Source organism: Pagrus major, chromosome 19 (genome assembly GCF_040436345.1).
Source record: "Pagrus major chromosome 19, Pma_NU_1.0".
Classification (NCBI taxonomy): domain Eukaryota; kingdom Metazoa; phylum Chordata; class Actinopteri; order Spariformes; family Sparidae; genus Pagrus; species Pagrus major.
The window spans coordinates 17,540,404-17,557,759 of NC_133233.1; the positions used below are offsets into that span (position 1 = coordinate 17,540,404).

General features: G+C 40.2%; 1 protein-coding gene across 2 annotated transcripts; it reads left to right on the top strand.

Moving 5' to 3' along the window:
- Positions 1-175: 175 nt before the first annotated feature.
- Positions 176-13,688, top strand: qtrt2 (queuine tRNA-ribosyltransferase accessory subunit 2). Of its 2 annotated transcripts, none has more exons than XM_073487838.1 (8): positions 176-689; positions 818-873; positions 3,051-3,127; positions 3,989-4,198; positions 5,143-5,342; positions 7,722-7,891; positions 12,567-12,678; positions 12,765-13,688. In XM_073487838.1, the coding sequence occupies exons 1-8, from the start codon at positions 472-474 to the stop codon at positions 13,015-13,017; spliced, it is 1,296 nt and encodes a 431-aa protein (XP_073343939.1). In that variant the 5' UTR covers positions 176-471; the 3' UTR covers positions 13,018-13,688. The 2 variants fall into 2 exon arrangements, with proteins under 2 accessions (XP_073343939.1, XP_073343941.1); XM_073487840.1 differs by having other exon boundaries at positions 7,722-7,873.
- Positions 13,689-17,356: the final 3,668 nt, after the last annotated feature.

A 17,356-nucleotide genomic window follows, 5' to 3' on the forward strand; every position in this document is an offset into this window, starting at 1 on the left:
GAAAGAAGATTAAACAAATCGGAAAGCCTCGCCTATTTAAAAGGTTTGTATTAAGCACAAATTAAGAAAATGGTGTTTTGGTCGAAAAGGAGGCGAGACGCACCACTGTACTTTTCCAATTGCCGCGGCGGCTGATGATGACGACATATTTCCGCGACTTGTAGTTCCTGTCAGCCAGTGAATTTTGTAGGTAAGCGAATTAAAACACTTTAATCATAAACGTATACAATTAAAACCAGCACAGTTGTGAATGTGTACGTGTTCTTCATGTACGTCGTTTAAGAGCAGTAAACGTCAAAACTCGACGAATGCTTGCCTAAAGTGGCACGTGAGACTAGTTAGCTGCGTGGCTAACTCACATGCACTTTTGCTAACGTTAGCCTGCTTGATTCACCGCCAATCAAACTCCTCGTGGTTTAGTTAAGTATTGTGCGTTAGTGTAGTGCAGTGAATCTGTTTGCGGCTGCTCGTATGGCTGGCAGCAGGATGAAGCTGGAGCTGTCCCGAGTGGTTCAGGGAAGAAGCCGGCTGGGTGTACTGAAGGGGCTCGGCAGGACTGGACAGCAGTCCCTGGATGTCCCGGGGTGTCTGCTGTACACTCCCTTTGGCACAGTGCCCCACCTCACCCAGGACACACTGCACACCCTGAGCAACCTCCCCTCTGTCACTCACATCACCCTGTCTAATATGTAAGCAACTCAACACACACACACACACACACACACACACACACACACACACACACACACACACACACACACACTCACACTGAACTCTCTATATCTAACACACACCTGCATCACCTTTTTCCCTCAAGAGCAGAGCACCAGGAAGTGTTGGAGGAGTTTAAGGATGGATTCAGGAAATTTGCAGGTACTGCAATAACAGCTCTTCTCCCATCTTTTCTTCTTTCTCTCGCCTACCTTTGTACCACTTATCTTCCAGAGAGTAATCATGAGTGAAGGACAATGAGTTGGAACTTTCCAGCACACTAAACAGCATTGATTAGACATAAATTAGGATGACAGCCTAATGATATTGCAGTGCATTTAGATTTATTCAGTATTGATGAAAAGGTAATTTATCATCAGCTTTTTAACTAACTTAAAATCATGAAGCGTCCATATTAATGCAGTAGAACTTTATTCATAGCTTGATAAAGGCGCAACATTACGCAAGCATATTCAATTATGCAAGCAGCTTTTAAATCTTTTCTCGCATTTAACATTGTGGAAGCACTTTAAAACATTATGTAACTTGTTCACCTTAAAATAACAGCTTCAAAAATCGCACAAAATGCCAATTTCTACATAATGTTGCTTTAATGTGTGCACGTAAAGGCTTTGTAATCACTCAATAATGGTCAATAAATTGGCTCAGGTATTAGAAAAAGTGATTCATAACTGATTTATTCAAGTAGCAGCATATGTCTTATTAAAGCAGTCAGCAAGGTCAGTTCATACAAATAGTTAATAAACAGCTTTTGTGTTTACATTTGAAATAACTTCTGAACCTTGAAAACAATAGACGACAAAAAAAGTCTCACCCACAAGCTGATCTATTCTTTCTTTCAGTCTCTACATTCAAGCCAACTTGGATGAGAAGTTTGTAAAGTATATAAATATTAAACTAAAGCTAAATATAACAGCTACTGAGAGGACCTTGTGAATTACTATCGTCAATATCTTTTAATGTGTTGAAGAGAGAAAAAATAGTTTTGGATTTGAGTCTTTGTTTGCAGACGCATCAAGTTGTGATACTGAAAATGGAAAAAGTGTGAAGTGTAGAAATCCTTCACAACAGTTCAGTACACCCACTCACCCACTTGGATTTTAAATTAACATGTTTCTGAGCATTTAAAGATTTTTGAAAGAGGTTGTGAGTAGGGATGTTAATGATTTATCATTAATCGATTAATAGCTGGTCAGAATTTAATGATTAAAAATGTATTAACCGGACAACCAGAGATGAATACAAATACCCCAAAAAGTATCTTGTTACAAATTACAAATACTTCTTTTCAAATATATTAAAATAAAATACACAATAATGGTCTGAGAAAATTTATTGTTGGGCCAGTTGTGAGTAGCGACAGACGGGAGCTCCGCAATTAAAATAAATGAATCATTTTGTGTCAAATTTATTGGTAATTAAAGTAACTTGGTCTTTACTTAATCAGTTCTTTAAGCTCCTCATGCAGCCTACTCTGATTTTGCATCAAAAATAGATTATGTCAGTGGTTAAAACAGTTTCCTAATGGAAAAATGTCCAACATATTTCATATATTTTTCTCTCACACTGTCAAAACAGCAAGAAATGTACTCTCAATTACTTATCTCCGTGTCAAAGATTAGGAAGCTTTAGAGGGGGAAAGGGACTGTTTGTTGAACTATTTTGAATTAACCTGCTGTTTGCTCCACTGTAAATGTTTTTTTAAATAACAGCCACATCAGAAGAACCTCTGCCAGGCTCAAAATCCTGTGCTGGTGTGACTAGTTGATTAATGTAAATGTCACACATACGTGATGCATAAATTTACTCTGAAGGCTGAAGGCTATATGAATGTTATTACCACTGGCTAAATTGAAAAGACGTAGCAAATTGCTTCTAAATATACTGTACGTTGAGTTCAGTATTGAAAAGCTGATTAGCTCCATGAGCCTGACTAAAAGGTTGTGCTGCTCATAGTAATATTTATATAAATGCCCCAGAAAAGTGACCTCATTCAGCTTTGCTGTACCATAGTCGCTGTGGTATGGAGCCTTACCAGACCTCAAGCAAACACATTTGAAATTGGAAAAGTAATCACTGTAGCTCCTCTTGTTGTAAACTGTCAGGTGGTTACTACAGTGCTGTCTCTTAAGTCCCAGAAGGGAAGAGCAGTGATTTAATTGCTGATAAGGCCTCACCTCGTTACTCTCGAGACTCAGTTGTCACATTAATGCATTAATGACGTGTCTCATACTGTCACCTCTCTTCATGCTCGGCCTTTGTCTGGTCTTGTGCTCTGTGAGCCATTTACATTGACTTTTGTGTTTTGCTTTGTACAGGTCTTCATGATACTGTGTTGTACTGCTCGCTTCACGACCCTGCGACTTCCTGCCCAACAGGTTATACCACTAACAAGGTGAGATTAAACTTCTGCCTAAAGGAGTAGATCCATATGTTGGGAAATATGCTTATTTTTAGGGCTGGGGGATATGGCCTCAAAATAATGTTGCAATATTTTAAGGCTTTATTACGATAAACAATATATATATCTTGATATTCTGAAATCTCCTCAAAAGCACTTCATAAATGCTAGACCCATAAAAACCACAACATCAAATACCATAATATTTTTGACTAAATGCAATACTGTTGGGATCACTACTGGTACTTTCACAAAATATTAACACAGTGAGATTTTTCAAAGATGGAAGAAATTAACCCCCAATTCCATCTTTGTACATTTTATACAGACTTGTCCTGCCTTGAACAGGCTGGGTGAAAGGAACTAAAATCTGCCTACTAGCACCTCTTAAAGTGTAAAAATTATGAGATTGCGATTTTAGGGGGATTATGTGTTTGCCTATGTCTTGTTCGGGTAGCAGTTGCCAGGCAACCAGCGGAGACTACAGCAAGTCACTGCTCCCATCCCAGAAATACTCACACTTAACACATAAACCACACTTTGTCTTTTTAACACTTTATATTTGTTAATTAGTGAGCTTTAGATATGCTGATAGGCGGATTTTGCTACCTTCAGACAGAGCCAGGCTAGTTGTTTGCCCTTGTTCACAGGCTTTATGCTAAGCTAACCAGCTACTGTGAGATTTGTATCAATCTTCTCATCTAACTCATGGCAAGAAAATCAATATGCCTTTTTCCAACAATGGCGCACTACTCCTTTGAAAAGAGAATTATTTTAGTAATTCTAGCATCACTAAAACTGTTGTTACCTCTTAGTCGTGTTTTCACATGAAAAATGCCTTCTCATTGTCCATAGACTGTGTCGGTGTGGGGCAGCGGTGGGCGGATTGAACTGACAGTGGCCAAGTACATGGCTCTCCAGCGGACCGTGCAGCCCGACTGGTACCAGAGCATGGCAGACGGAGAGACGTGGCAGAACAACACCTCTCGCAAAAGGGTCCGAAAGTCGGTGGATCGAACTCTCGCTCACTTGGATGAGTGTCTACTGCTGCACCAAAAATCACAGGTACACACACACAACCGGCAGTCTTAACACACACACACCACTGCTCTGTTACATTTGTGAATCAGTCATGCACGGCACGAGCACGCGAGGCAGGGATTGATGTTGGGTGTTTTTGTTGTCACAGGGGACCGCTGTGCTGCTGTGATACGGCTGAAACACAGTGAGATTAGGAGGAATACATAATCAGTGGGTGCATTTGTTATTAGTGGGTGTGTAATGGCTCTGCATTAGGCATGACTAATGAAATCAATTATTTTTTTTCTTTTTAAAGCAATGAACGGCAACCCCATTTCATGATGAAGAGAACAAAGTGAAGCTGTTTGTCGAGAGTTATCCATGTGACACCGTAACTCAATTATGCTTCAGAAGAATTCATTGCTTTAGTCCTAGTTGATCTGTAACTTAATTTACAGGAAGCAGTTCATTGCATCCTTTTTTTCTTTTTTGTTGCATTAATCTGAAAGTGTAAGTGAAAGACTTTGTTTTTAATATTGTTTTGTATGACGTGTGCATGACACTGCTAAACGCTGCGTTAATGTGCTCTTTTCTGTATTTTATCGCCTGGCTGCAAACCATATTTCCCTTGGGACGATAAACGTTAAGCGTAGAATGATGTTGAGCAAAGAGTCTAACAGGATCGACAGCGTACTGCAGGTAATGCGTGACATCAACATTGTTATGAGTGCGCTGCTTGATTGAGCTCCACTCCCCCACCCACTGCTCCGTCTTTCCTCCTCATGATGTGCAGTCAGCTTCATGTCGAGTCATCGGAATTGAGATGGGCTCTGGCAAGAATAAAATCTCTCTTTTTTGCACTTGAGGACCTCCAATATGTGAAACATAAATGGTTTGTCAAGTTTCAGGATGATACTTCCCTCCCCTTTCTATCTTCCAGGTTTTCTCTCTGTCAGCTGTTTAATCACCAAACTGTCTCTCGTTGCCAGGAGTTGGAGGGAGTTGAGGTGTTCGGGGTGGTGGAGGGAGGAGACATCCTGGAAGAGAGAGTGCGCTCAGCCAGGGAGACAGCCAAGAGGCCTGTGGCAGGATTCTGCCTGGACGGCCTCCAGACGGGCTCAATGGACCAGGACCTGAGGACCCAGCTCATCACTGCTGTGACCAAGGAGCTGCCTGAGGACAAACCCAGGTCAGTGTGTGAGAAAGATGGATGTGTTTATTGATTACAGTTGTAAGGGGAGATTTTTTTCCCGGAAGGTGTCACTGATATTAAATAAACTCCAACCAAACAAAAGGAGACAAACAGTATCATGTTCATTATCCTGCCCTCAATAAGAGATGACACACAAACATTGTATTTATCCACCAGTTTAAATGTGCAATATGTTTGTATAGTTATATACTCTTGAACTGTAGGATGTCTACATGGGCAATGTGATGTTTTTGTTCTTAACTCAAAGTACAAACCTGTTTTTCTCTAATACCAATGCAAATGTAAACATACAGCTTTAAGGAAAGCTACATCTAAAAGTCATGTTAGCTCTTACAACAGCTATTGCATGTGTAAAGACCTCGGCCTCCTTGTTTATAGGCCTGTAAGAAAGCTGAATAGTGCACCTTAAAGAACAGTCCATAGATGCTTTACAGTATATACTGTTTGTGTATAATGTGATGATTTAAAAGTTTTCTTCGACGAGTATTTCACTATTGCTTGATCTTAAACAACAGAACATAGTGGAAAAATGTGACATCTTTAAATGTCTTTTTCCCAACATCTAAATATACTCAGTTTACATAAACAGAAAAGCAGCAAATCCTCTTGTTGGAGTAGAGTTGATTGTCCCCTAATTTTCTGCTGATCAAAGAATCAATTAATTGATTATTTTTTCAACTCTAATTAACTTAATAATGTATTTTGTAAAAAGACATATAAGCATCTACTAAGAAGCAAATGCTCAATATTGTTACTTATTACCAAAATAACAAATTAAACATAATAGATCAACAAATCAAACAATAGATTGATAAACTATTCAATCATTTGATTTATTTTTATTTCTGGTAAATAAACAAACCAGTGCTGCAGTTTGGTTTAAAGTGCAGTGACTGATAATGAAAAGAATGTGACTGAGAGACTGAGTAGACCCGGTCGTTGGGTCCCGCTCAATCAATCAATTATCCTGCTTCATTGATTACAAGTGATAAGCCAGCAGCTCTCCTGTGCTGCCCCAACTGCTCCACACAGTCATTATCTCAGCACCACCTTTAAAGATAGTACCAGTGTCAATAATCATTTAGCATTGTCTACTGACAGTGATTTATTTTAACACTTTATAATAATCAATAGCAATAGTTATTTCTCTGTAACAAACAATGTAATGCTTTATAAACCATTGATTAATCAACTGTTTATTGCAACTGTTTGGTACAACTGATGTTTATAATTTATAAACATCAGTTGTTAAAGATGTTAAAGATGAGTTTATAAAAGATGCCAATGAAGACATTAATTTGCCCCAGTGACAACTCGGATGACTGACAGCAGTAGTCTGCTCTAGAGTTAAAAACATGCAGCTCACACGTACGAATGCTAAAACTGAAAATTTTACAAAAATATTATTTAGCTGTGCCAATTTTGGTTCATAAATTTTTCTTCCATTTACATTATTAATTAAAATAGAAATTAATGGCTTAGTTGATTGATCAATCAACAGAAATGAATCAGCAGCTTCTTAGATAATCAGTTTAATCGTTTGTCATTCTCTGCTCTGATTTGCTGCCTTGGTTGTTTTATGTCTTAATGAATTTAATTTCTTTTGTCTTTGGACTGTTGTGCAAACAGACAGAATAACTTTTGAAGATGTCACTTCAGGCTCTTGGCACTTATGATGGACGCTTTTCATGTTTGTCTGTTTCGTATATATTTTACTAATTGTAGAAATGACTGACAGATTAATTTGATGAAAATAATCTTTAAGTGCTGTCTGAAAAAGACTCTTACATTACGACTATAACACCCAAAATTGTATAATAATAAACAGCCTCTCATGAAGAAGGTGTCTGCAACCATATTGACTACACTGGCAGTCTCACTGTCCCACATGAGTACTCCTCCCCAGGAGGTGATGGAGGAGCCTCTGGCAATGGCTCTGAGAGTAACAGAGAGAGGAACTGTGAGGAGCAGCAGACTGCATCCCTGTGAGCTTCACTAAGTATGCTTGAGAACACGCTCATCTGGCATACTGTGTGACATCGTTCCTGCTGGTAGCTCTGGCTGTTAGGAGATGCTCCTCCCAGGAAAGCTGGAAAGTGGAGTGGAGTCATTATCAAATGCTAAATTGGGCCTGACCTTGACGCCTGCAGGCAGACAGTCAGAGGGAGCCAGTTAACTGAAAGCACAAACACACAAAGGTGCACATGTTGTTAGAGGGTAGAGAAAACCTGCTGATGTAGTCAAGCCACTATGTATTGTAGACATGTCTGTGTTTTATATTAGGATTTATTTAATGTTAAATTCAATGTTTTGCTTTCTGCTGTTTTTGTGTGTGTGTGTATGCGTGACTTTCAGACTGCTGCAGGGTGTCGGACGACCTGATGAGGTGCTGGTGTGCGTGGAGGCCGGCATGGACCTGTTTGAGAGTTTCTTCCCCTTCCAGGTGACGGAGCGAGGCTGTGCTCTGTGCTTTGACTTCGACATCTCCCCGGACCCGGAGCGCGCAGGTAGAGCGCCCCCTGCAGGTGTGGTGAATAGCTGTGCTGAAGAATAGTTGTTGCAACTGTCTAATTTCACGTTATAGGGGACGAAGTAAAGTAATGACAGAAAGGTTAACTTGTCATCAATATATTGACTTATTAAAGGGTAACTACACACCCTGGTTCTGCTAGCTTCCTCTTTGTAAGCATAGTTGAAAACTGCAGCAGAGAACCGCACAGGACAATCACTGTATGGGGACGTGGTCTTGTGGGTACGTGAAATTAGTTTATTAGGACCTCTATTAGCGAACGCCATGATGTCAGCGCGTCTTCCAGGGGTCCGAGACAGAAATTATGCATTTATACATAGTTATTTACATTATATACATTCAGACAACAGATCAGCAAGCAAGTTGAGTTGTCTACTGTTGGTTCATAAAGTCAATTATATTAAGTAGTTTTATTGTTTTCTTTTTTTTTTAACTCGTTTTCTCAAAGGCAGCTCTGATGTTTGTGTATTGAGGGAGGTAAGCAGACACCAACCAGAGTGGCTTCTTTGTGACAGACTGACCACTGTCATGTGTAGCAGGAACAGCCAGTAGTCAGAGCTAACCAGCCATGAGAAGGCGCTGACAGATTCTTCACATTCACACTGAAAACACAGACTCCACTGGAGCTTTGACATTCACCAGACTTTTACTTTGTAAAAGTTTCTTTGTGGTACCTGTGTTGTAGCTGAGCTAGCGGCTCAGAGAGACTGCCAGGCTCAGTCCCAGTGTCCCCCCTGAGCGCTCATGGATTTAGCTGACATCACCTGGTAAGTGTATGAGAGAGTCTGCAAGGGGCCGGAATGGTATAACAGGAATTTGTGAGTGTGGACATTGGGATTGGGCCAGAGGCTGTCCAGTGTGTGAATGTCTATGGGGGAGTGTCAGTACATACGCACTTTTGTTGTATAAATTTTGTAAGAAATGTCAATATTTACATCAGCATTGATGTGTTTCATCAGAATACAGTCATATAATTTAGCTTACAGTTCAAAAATGATGTGAAAGCGTGCAGTACATGAGCAGTATATGGTGACTCATCACCAAACTCCATTAATAAAACAGCCTATTTTATTGTTAATGACTTTATCTTGTACCCCAGCCTCGGTTTGATGTTGGAACATGGTTTTGACATATCAGGGGATGTAGATCAAGCATGTTAACTTTCAGCCAACATTCCCATTTAAGTTGCCTTGACCCTCCTCTTCACTTTCTACTGCAGAAGGATTCCCATGTGCTCATATTCTTTTCAGTGAGAACAACCTTCTTTTTCTTCTCAGGCAGTAACTTCTGCAACTGTCTATGTGCTTTTAAACATGTAGCATTTAAATCGGGACATTTACATTTAAAATGGGTAAAGCACTTTATTTGAATAATTCCACTCTTTTCAAACCAAACGACCTTTCAGGTAAAGCAACCTTGCCCAAAGCCACAAAATGACTTCTTTTAAATGCAAGTGTGATACAGAAAATTACCCCCAAAATATGGAAAACACTGTTGCTTCTCTTGAAGAGCAAGTGCAATATATGCCTCGAGCAAACTGACATGTCACTGTGTAATTTGGGAGAGTGGGTAGGGGGTCTGTCCCGCTGGATGCATTTAGATGAGAATGAAATGTGATTGTGGTGGGAAATATGATTCCTCTGAGAAAAATAGTTTACTTAAAGTCATTTCTGTGCATAAAAGAGACGTGGTAAAAGCAATGAGAAAAGAAATCTTGACGTTAATGTGCGGGTATGTCATGAACAGAGAAGAATGAATGTTAGAAAGCTGAGAAGGGGCAGCACTTTGATGTTATTCATGACACAGAGTCATTAGAAAGCACTGAACAGATGATTAAAGATGTCCAATAATCAGCGTAGTAGGCTTATGCTAATTCCTATAGGAGAGGAGCATATGAGTTGAAAATGCTAACAGATGCTCTCGTACAAATGTAAAGGCAATTCATCTCACAGCAGAGAGGCTGCACAGAATCTTTTGTCCAAATACACCATCTGTAACCAGATGGCTCAGTGTAAAGACCTTGCAGAGTGTGTTCAGTAATTGAACATCCCTTCATCATCCCTTCTTTTAATTTGGTGAGCAACAAGGCGAAGTCTGACTGCTGTTGGAGCCAGTTTCTACATAATGAATAGAAAAGAACTGTGTACCTCTACGGATGCATGTGGTATGTTGCCTTGAAGATGAAGGATTTATTTTGCATGAAAATAAGACAGATTTAATGGCTGTTGAAATTATTAGTTTGCTTGCTTGTTTGTGTGTAATAGTGCTTGTGTATTTGCTCGCCCCAGGTCAGTCGGAATAATTGGATAGAAAGAAATACAGCGTGTGAAATGAAATCAATGGTGTATCTCAAAGCAGCTCCAGTATGGTAGCTATTAAGTCCGGGGCCCGTCTTTCTGATTGTTGTCCCAAGTGAAAAGCCAAAGAAGTGTTATGACAAGAGCTGTGGGAAGTGCACCGACTCGCCCCACAGAGGACTTTGAGCTTCATTAAAAAGTTGCGTTAAACTCGTATCAGAGACAGAGTGAAGTTTGGTAACTGGCAGCATTTAGTGTCAGACAGCACTAATCGATTCTGCACAGGGAGCGTAATGGAGTTCAGTGGAGGTGAGAGCAGCAATGGTGTCAAACCTGAAGAGAAGTTTTAATCACCCTCTCAGCCAATTACAAAGCCCCATAGGGGGGTGGGGTTTCAACACTCTCACTTCCCAGTTAACGTCCTTTTTGACACTACACACCATTATGCTAATTCAGCCCCTTCCTTTTTCTCACCCCAAAGTTTTCCTCTTGCCTCCACCATCCTGACAACTTTCTGTTTTCATCAACCGTCCCTCTACGCTTACTGCACTTCATCCATCTGTTCTGCAGTTCAAAACTGAGACGCATTAGCTACATCTTTGGTTAAAATTGAGTTTTCAGAATCAGAATCAGAAATACTTCCCCGAGGGGAAATTGTTTGTGTTACAGCTGCTCCCATTCAAAGTTCAGAATATGCAGAAATAATAATAATATTAATATTAATAGTAATAATAATAATAATAATCAACAAAAACAAAACAAAAATACAAGAAATGTACATATATACAGAGCAATAATGCCACACTCAGAGCGAGGAATTAAACAGTTTGATAGCCACAGGCAGGAATGATTTCCTGTGGCGCTCTGTGGTGCATCTCGGTGGGATCAGTCTAGTGCTGAATGTACTCCTGTGGCTGACCACCACGTCATGGACAGGAGTACATTCAGCTCTAAACTGATCCCACCAAGATGCACCACAGAGCGCCATAGGAAATCATTCCTGCCTGCCTGCCTATATGCTTTTTTGAATATATGTCAAAGACGGCTACTTAATGTGTTGCAGAGATATGTACTAAAGTTAGCATGCTAACCCGCTAGCCCTGGGCCTGAAAACATCTTTCTCCAAGTGGTCAAAAACTCCTTTCCTCTTGCTATAAACGCCAACATTCCCCCAGTTGTCCAGCAAGCTGCACGGCTAACTGAGCTAAGAGGCTATCAGTAGCTACAGTCATGGATGTTTTCATTCTGTGTTTTCCCTGCAGCATTTAGATGTCCAAACGTCGCAAACACAAATATTTGATCTAATTTCAATCATCCATCTTTTAATTTCTTATGTCAAAATGAGTCAAACTCTTCTGAGTGAAAATCATACAAATCTTTAAACCTACCACTGAACATAACACTGTCTTTTTATTTAATGTAGATTAACCAAGCTCACTCTAATAAACATATTCCTACATAAAACTTACGTCTGCACTGGAACACACATATTCTACTAGCATTCATTTTCACCTGCAATGCTTGAATAAGAAGATTTGCCCAAAAATCAGTCTAGCATTGGTTAAAAGTTTTCCTGAAAAGGTCTTAAAAAGAACTAAATTTAAGTGCTGGACACGTGCAGAAACCCTGAGAAGGCATTTAAGGCCCACAACTATCTGCAGCCTTGAAACTTCAAACCCTTTTTTCTCAACTTCAATGTTTCTGTAGTTTCGGCTCTTAGTTCTTCTTCCTTTTATCTTATTTGCTTTGGTCAAGCCTCATTTTGTCCCTTTTATTCTCGAGCTTATCACCCCTTCCTTAAGCTACAGACCATAATAATTTCATTTTTATGCTTTGTTTACACACTTTGCTGCTCTCCGCTTCACCCGTTTCAGTTTGCACTAAGCCCAGTTTGCTCTACTCTTGCCTTTTAATCTCTCTGTCTTTTGTCATATGCATTGCTGTGGACTGTGCACTTTCTTACCCTTTTCTCCACCCTGTGTTTTTAAACTTCACGTCCCTTTTGTCTGTAACCGACCAGATAGTTTGGTGTACAGACCTTCTAATAAAAGACCGCTCTTTGTCAGCTCTGCATACTTTCTCCATTTTCATTAAATTAAGTGAAGTCGCCTCACAGTGAACACCCATCTGTAAAAGACAGTCGTTGAAAGTCAGAACATAACCAGCATGTAATTATATTCTAATGGGGTTGAAAATATAGGCGACAGCAGTGTTTAAATGGTGTCAAGCTATAGTATGTGTCCCCATTTTATTTTCGCCGCTGGGCTGATGGAGTTCTGTATAAGGGGATGTAATCTCCTGCTGAATGATATGAGATTATGGTGTGAAGGTGTTTTCTGCTGGGATTAATGAGATGTTTGTCTATGTTGGCAGTGCTTGAGCTGGACAAAGAGAGGGAGACAGCAGGGGAGCCACAACAGAATGGAGACCTTAATGTGGATCAGTCACAGATGACATCTTTCGAGATGAATCTTAAAGACAAGAGGTTTGTAGCAGCAGCAGCAGCAGCAGCAGTAGCGCTTTGAGAATCTTTGTTGAACGCTTGATTTATTTATTAAAACTTTTCTCCAGGTACCAGGACGACTTCAGACCCTTAGTGGAGGGGTGTGGCTGCTACTGCTGTAAGAACCACCAGAGGGCGTACCTGCACCACCTGCTGGTGACCAATGAGCTGCTGGCTGGAGTCCTGCTCATGATCCACAACACGGCCCACTATCACGGCTTCTTCGGTGCCCTGAGGGACGCTCTGGCCAAGGATAAACTGGACCTTCTCAAGAGACGGGTTCTTGGGGAGAGAGGCGGGCAGACAGAGAGAAAGGACTAAGACTGATAAATCAGAGAGATTGTTTTTTCCTGTAAAGGATCTCTGGACTGACTTGGCTATAAGAGCTCTATCTTGCTCAGATCATGCAGAGACTTTGAGTCATTCCATGTGTTTCAAAATTTAAAACAAAAGTCATGTACCTCATACACAGAGCAGATAAAGAGACCAGTCTGATGTTTGCACCTTGGGGTCGTGTCCTGGTTTCACATCAGGAGAACGGCTGCCTTTAAGCTTGTGTATTGATCCGAGCTGATAGCAAGAAGGAGTCAGGGGTCAGGTGGCTGAAGAGGGGAAGAGGAATCTGAATAAGGAAAGAAATGTGAGGATGGATGGTAGAAGACTATCGACTATGACTGAATCCTCTCCTGTTTTGGGCTGATTGTGAACTCATGACATAGAGCAGAGGACGAACCAACTCTGACTTATAAAATGAAAAAAAGATCCCTTTTTCTTCTGTTATACATTAAAAAGTCAAGTGTGTATTCATACTTTATACATCTGTCTTCATCAAGCATTTGTCTTTTTTTTTTGCACGTTCATGAATATTTTTAATGTTTCACTTGGATAACTCGAGCTTCTCACAGTCATGGAAATTGATTTCATGTAGTTTTCAAACACATTGACAAACCGTCATGTTTAATAGGATTGTTTTCATTAAACATGCCACTGGTTGTTGTCTCCTGTGAGGGTTAACTGAAGGTTTGAGCTGACAGCTCCACTGTTGCTGCTGCTGAGGGGAGGATAAAGATCAGATAAAGATATGGGTCTCTACTGCCTACCATGCAGGCTTTTTGAAGGTGATGGGATATAATTGACTGTCGGACCGTGCAGATGTCTGTGGGGGACAGGGGGACAGGCCGAGAGAGAGGAGAGTGTGACAGATTTATGGAACAGGTATAAGGATTTATGTCGTACCTGTGGGATACCTTTACCACAACGAGGATTATAAAGCAGGTTTGACGATCTGCTGTCGTCAGTAGGTGGGCGCTGTTTATTAATACTTGTAGGATTAAAATGGGTTGGGAAAGATGGAACTCTATTAATGTCTATAGGGAAAGGCTAAAACAAGCAGCGACCTCTACACTGTTTATTTTAAGGTGCAATGGGATGGCAGTGGACAGGAGTTGGTGAAGAGAAGGTTGTAAAGTCAACACCTCTGATTAGCAAGTGAAAATAGAATAAGTAGCTAATGGTTTGCCCTCCTTTTCCTGCATTTTATCCAGGAACTGTTTCAGTGGAGGCGTAACAAAAAATGTTTCCTTATGTGATGTTTATCTGACAAAAGTTAGTGTAACAGCATGCTCAGCAAATTTGCCCTTGATAAATATGCACTGCATGTGATACAAGGTTTCAGTCTCCAGCCCTTTTGAAGCTGTTGCTAATGGCTGTGGAGTGAAACTACTCCTAATAAGTCTAGACTACGAGACTCCAGCCGGTTATTCATTTTGACATATATTTATCGAGCTTGTGACCTTCAAATGTTAGATAAAGTGGAACATAAGTGATTGCAATAATGATGAGATATAGCATAGTGAAATAGAATATAAATAAGCATATAGCAGATAGGGGGTGCTTAAACACATCCCAGCTGGCAGTTTATTGCTCAAGAGTGTTAAAATAAGATGTGAGAATGTGAACAAAATGTGAATTTAGAGCAAATAGGATTCACCAGAATTCCTCACATTAAGAGGTCCACACAAGGTTTGACTATTTCCTACATGCGAACCCAATCGCCAGAATAAATGTTAGTAATGTATGTTTCTGAACGCAGACAGGTTAAAACTTTACATTTCTTTACATTCAGTTTTCAATGTTATGTTTTGACCACGCTGGTGGCCTTGGATTTTTATATATTTAATATTAAAATATATACACTCCAGTCAGTCAGCAGACATACAGTTGCTACTGCTGTAGATGTGTTATTTTAGATCACACTACCTTGCTTGGCATGACCTGCCCTGCTCTGCCTCTGATTGGCTACATCCTGCCCGTTAAGTAATGCACATGTACAACTCTCACCAAAGATTGAACAGAGGCGTGATGTCTCACTCTGTTGCTAAAACAGTGCGTTCAAGACACAGTGTGAAAAGGGGTGCTGCAGCAATGCACCATATGAAACACAAAAATAATGTGTTTTTTTTTTAAATTAAGGTATGTAAACCTATTCTACTAGGACCCCCAAATAAAAGTATGAACCTGGAAATTAGCATAATATGACCTCTTGAAGGTTTGTTTGTGACATTTTGTCAACTATGCTGAGTCAAGAAAATAGTGAAAGTTAAATGTTGGATGTCCAAGAAGTTTAATTCGATAAACTGGCAGTGCCACAGCCCGGACACAAATTCAGTTTGAAAGTATAACTATTTCAAAGTTGTGTGGCACACCTTTAACATAGTTGGAAGTGTTTTCCATAGTGCACTTGTTCTGTTTTTCTGGATAAACTTAGCAGTATGAATTGATCTTGTTGGCTGCTTTGGCACAGTGGAACAAGCTGTCAGCACAACATTGATATAATCACCTCTTTAAGTTGGCATGGTGAGTGTGTAAACAGATGCTTATTTACACATTTAGCAAATTATCATTAATGTGGAGCCATACAGTATTTCTGGCCACCTGATTAATATAAGTCCAATATTCACTCTCCTTTTAGCTCTGGTTTTGTCTCCTGAGGGAACTATTTGGCTCTTTAGCTGCTAAATGCTCCTCTATGTTCACCTCCTAATCAATTAACAGTGTCTGTCTGCTGTTTGGTGCTGAGCCGGTTGTGTACAGAGGATTCATCAGAGCTTCTTGCCTGATAAAGGCAGTCTGCTGTGGCTCAAAATGAGGTAATGAGAACAATGGAACAATCAAGTTGTGTGCCACAAATCCAATACAATGCACAGAAAGATACAAAAAAAACTCCTTACAGCTGAACTGCAGCATCTGGTGATAATTTTACATGGAGAAGTGAATATGTGGGTCCACCTCTTTTACATTTCATATAAAAATATTCCTAAATGCAGCTTGTAACTGGCTTTGTAATTTGTAATCTCAAAGTTAAGTCTCAATTTATGTCAATCTTCATTCTTGGGATTACGTTCCATAAAATACCCTAATTGGTGGATAAACAAATATGTAGGAAAATGTGTCCAGAATGCCAATTAAGACTAAGTGTAAGCTATTAGCTTTTTTAGGATTCTGCATATTTTCCACTCATGAGTTAAACATTTCTGTGGTAGACTTCAGCTGATATGCTCGTGCTCATTCTCCGTGTGCCTCCCTCACTCTCTGCTGAGTGACACTGGGCACAATTTCCATGTAAAAGAGCTCTGAATGACACAGTCAGCAGGTGGCCCTCATAGCTCATTTCAACCAATTATACAGATGGAGAGCGCTATTCATACTGGATCACTACAAGTTTCTCTTCTGTCTCACCGCTCTCCTGGACAAGTTTGCAGTGCGAGCCGAGCCTCATATTTATCTCTCACTTCACATGGCAGCCAGATTGTTATCTGCTGTTGTGGCAGCAAAACATGAAAAAGAATGAGCTCAGCTGCACTCCCAACACAACAGAAAGTCTCATAAAGCCAGTGGTGTGAGGTGCAGTGGGTGTTATCTTGGAGGAAATGATGGCCAGAGAAGGTTTTTATCAGTGAGGGATTGTGTTGTCAGAATCAAAACATCCAGAGTCTTACAGGAGTGAGCTATTGTCTGTATTTTTCACTTTGAGAGGCAAGTGTCTGTGATGCGTTGAAACTTATGATCATTAATTTGACGTATGATTTGAAGTGTCACTGTAGCCACAGCCAGGGATCGATTATTTAACAGGCCTGTCTGACACACCGCTGGGGCCACCTGACCCCCTGGGGAGCTACTATCTGTGATTGCTTACGTTTCTTGTGTGAAATCCAATTCATTCATCGAGTTGACTACAAGGACACGCAAAGTAATACAGAGACAAAAAAATAAACAACACCGCTTAAAAGTGTCACAAAAAGACTATGGAGAGACGCAATGAATAAATAATGGACAAAATGAGTACAAAGATATACAAAATAACTCAAAAGACTCACAAAATGACTAAGCAAGACACAAAATGATTACAGTGACAAAATGGGTACATAGTCATAAAATGACTACATAACTTTAAAAAGACAAAATGACTATAAGGAGACAAAACGACTGCAAAGACAATACAACTTCTAAGAGTCATAGAATGAATACAATAAGACAATATGACTATAAAGAGACACAAAACGGCATGCTGGCACAGTAGTTTGCATTGTTTCCTCACAGCGAGAAGGTCCTGGGTTCGACTTGCGTTGGGGCAGGTCCTTTCTGTGCGGAGTTTACATGT

Bases quoted from the DNA above. Each gene is read 5' to 3' on its own strand.
- qtrt2 (XM_073487838.1), top strand. From the start codon at position 472: ATGGCTGGCAGCAGGATGAAGCTGGAGCTGTCCCGAGTGGTTCAGGGA. The intron at 4,199-5,142 runs GTACACACACAC...TCTCGTTGCCAG, and splicing joins TGCTGCACCAAAAATCACAG to GAGTTGGAGGGAGTTGAGGT. The intron at 12,679-12,764 runs GTTTGTAGCAGC...ACTTTTCTCCAG, and splicing joins ATGAATCTTAAAGACAAGAG to GTACCAGGACGACTTCAGAC.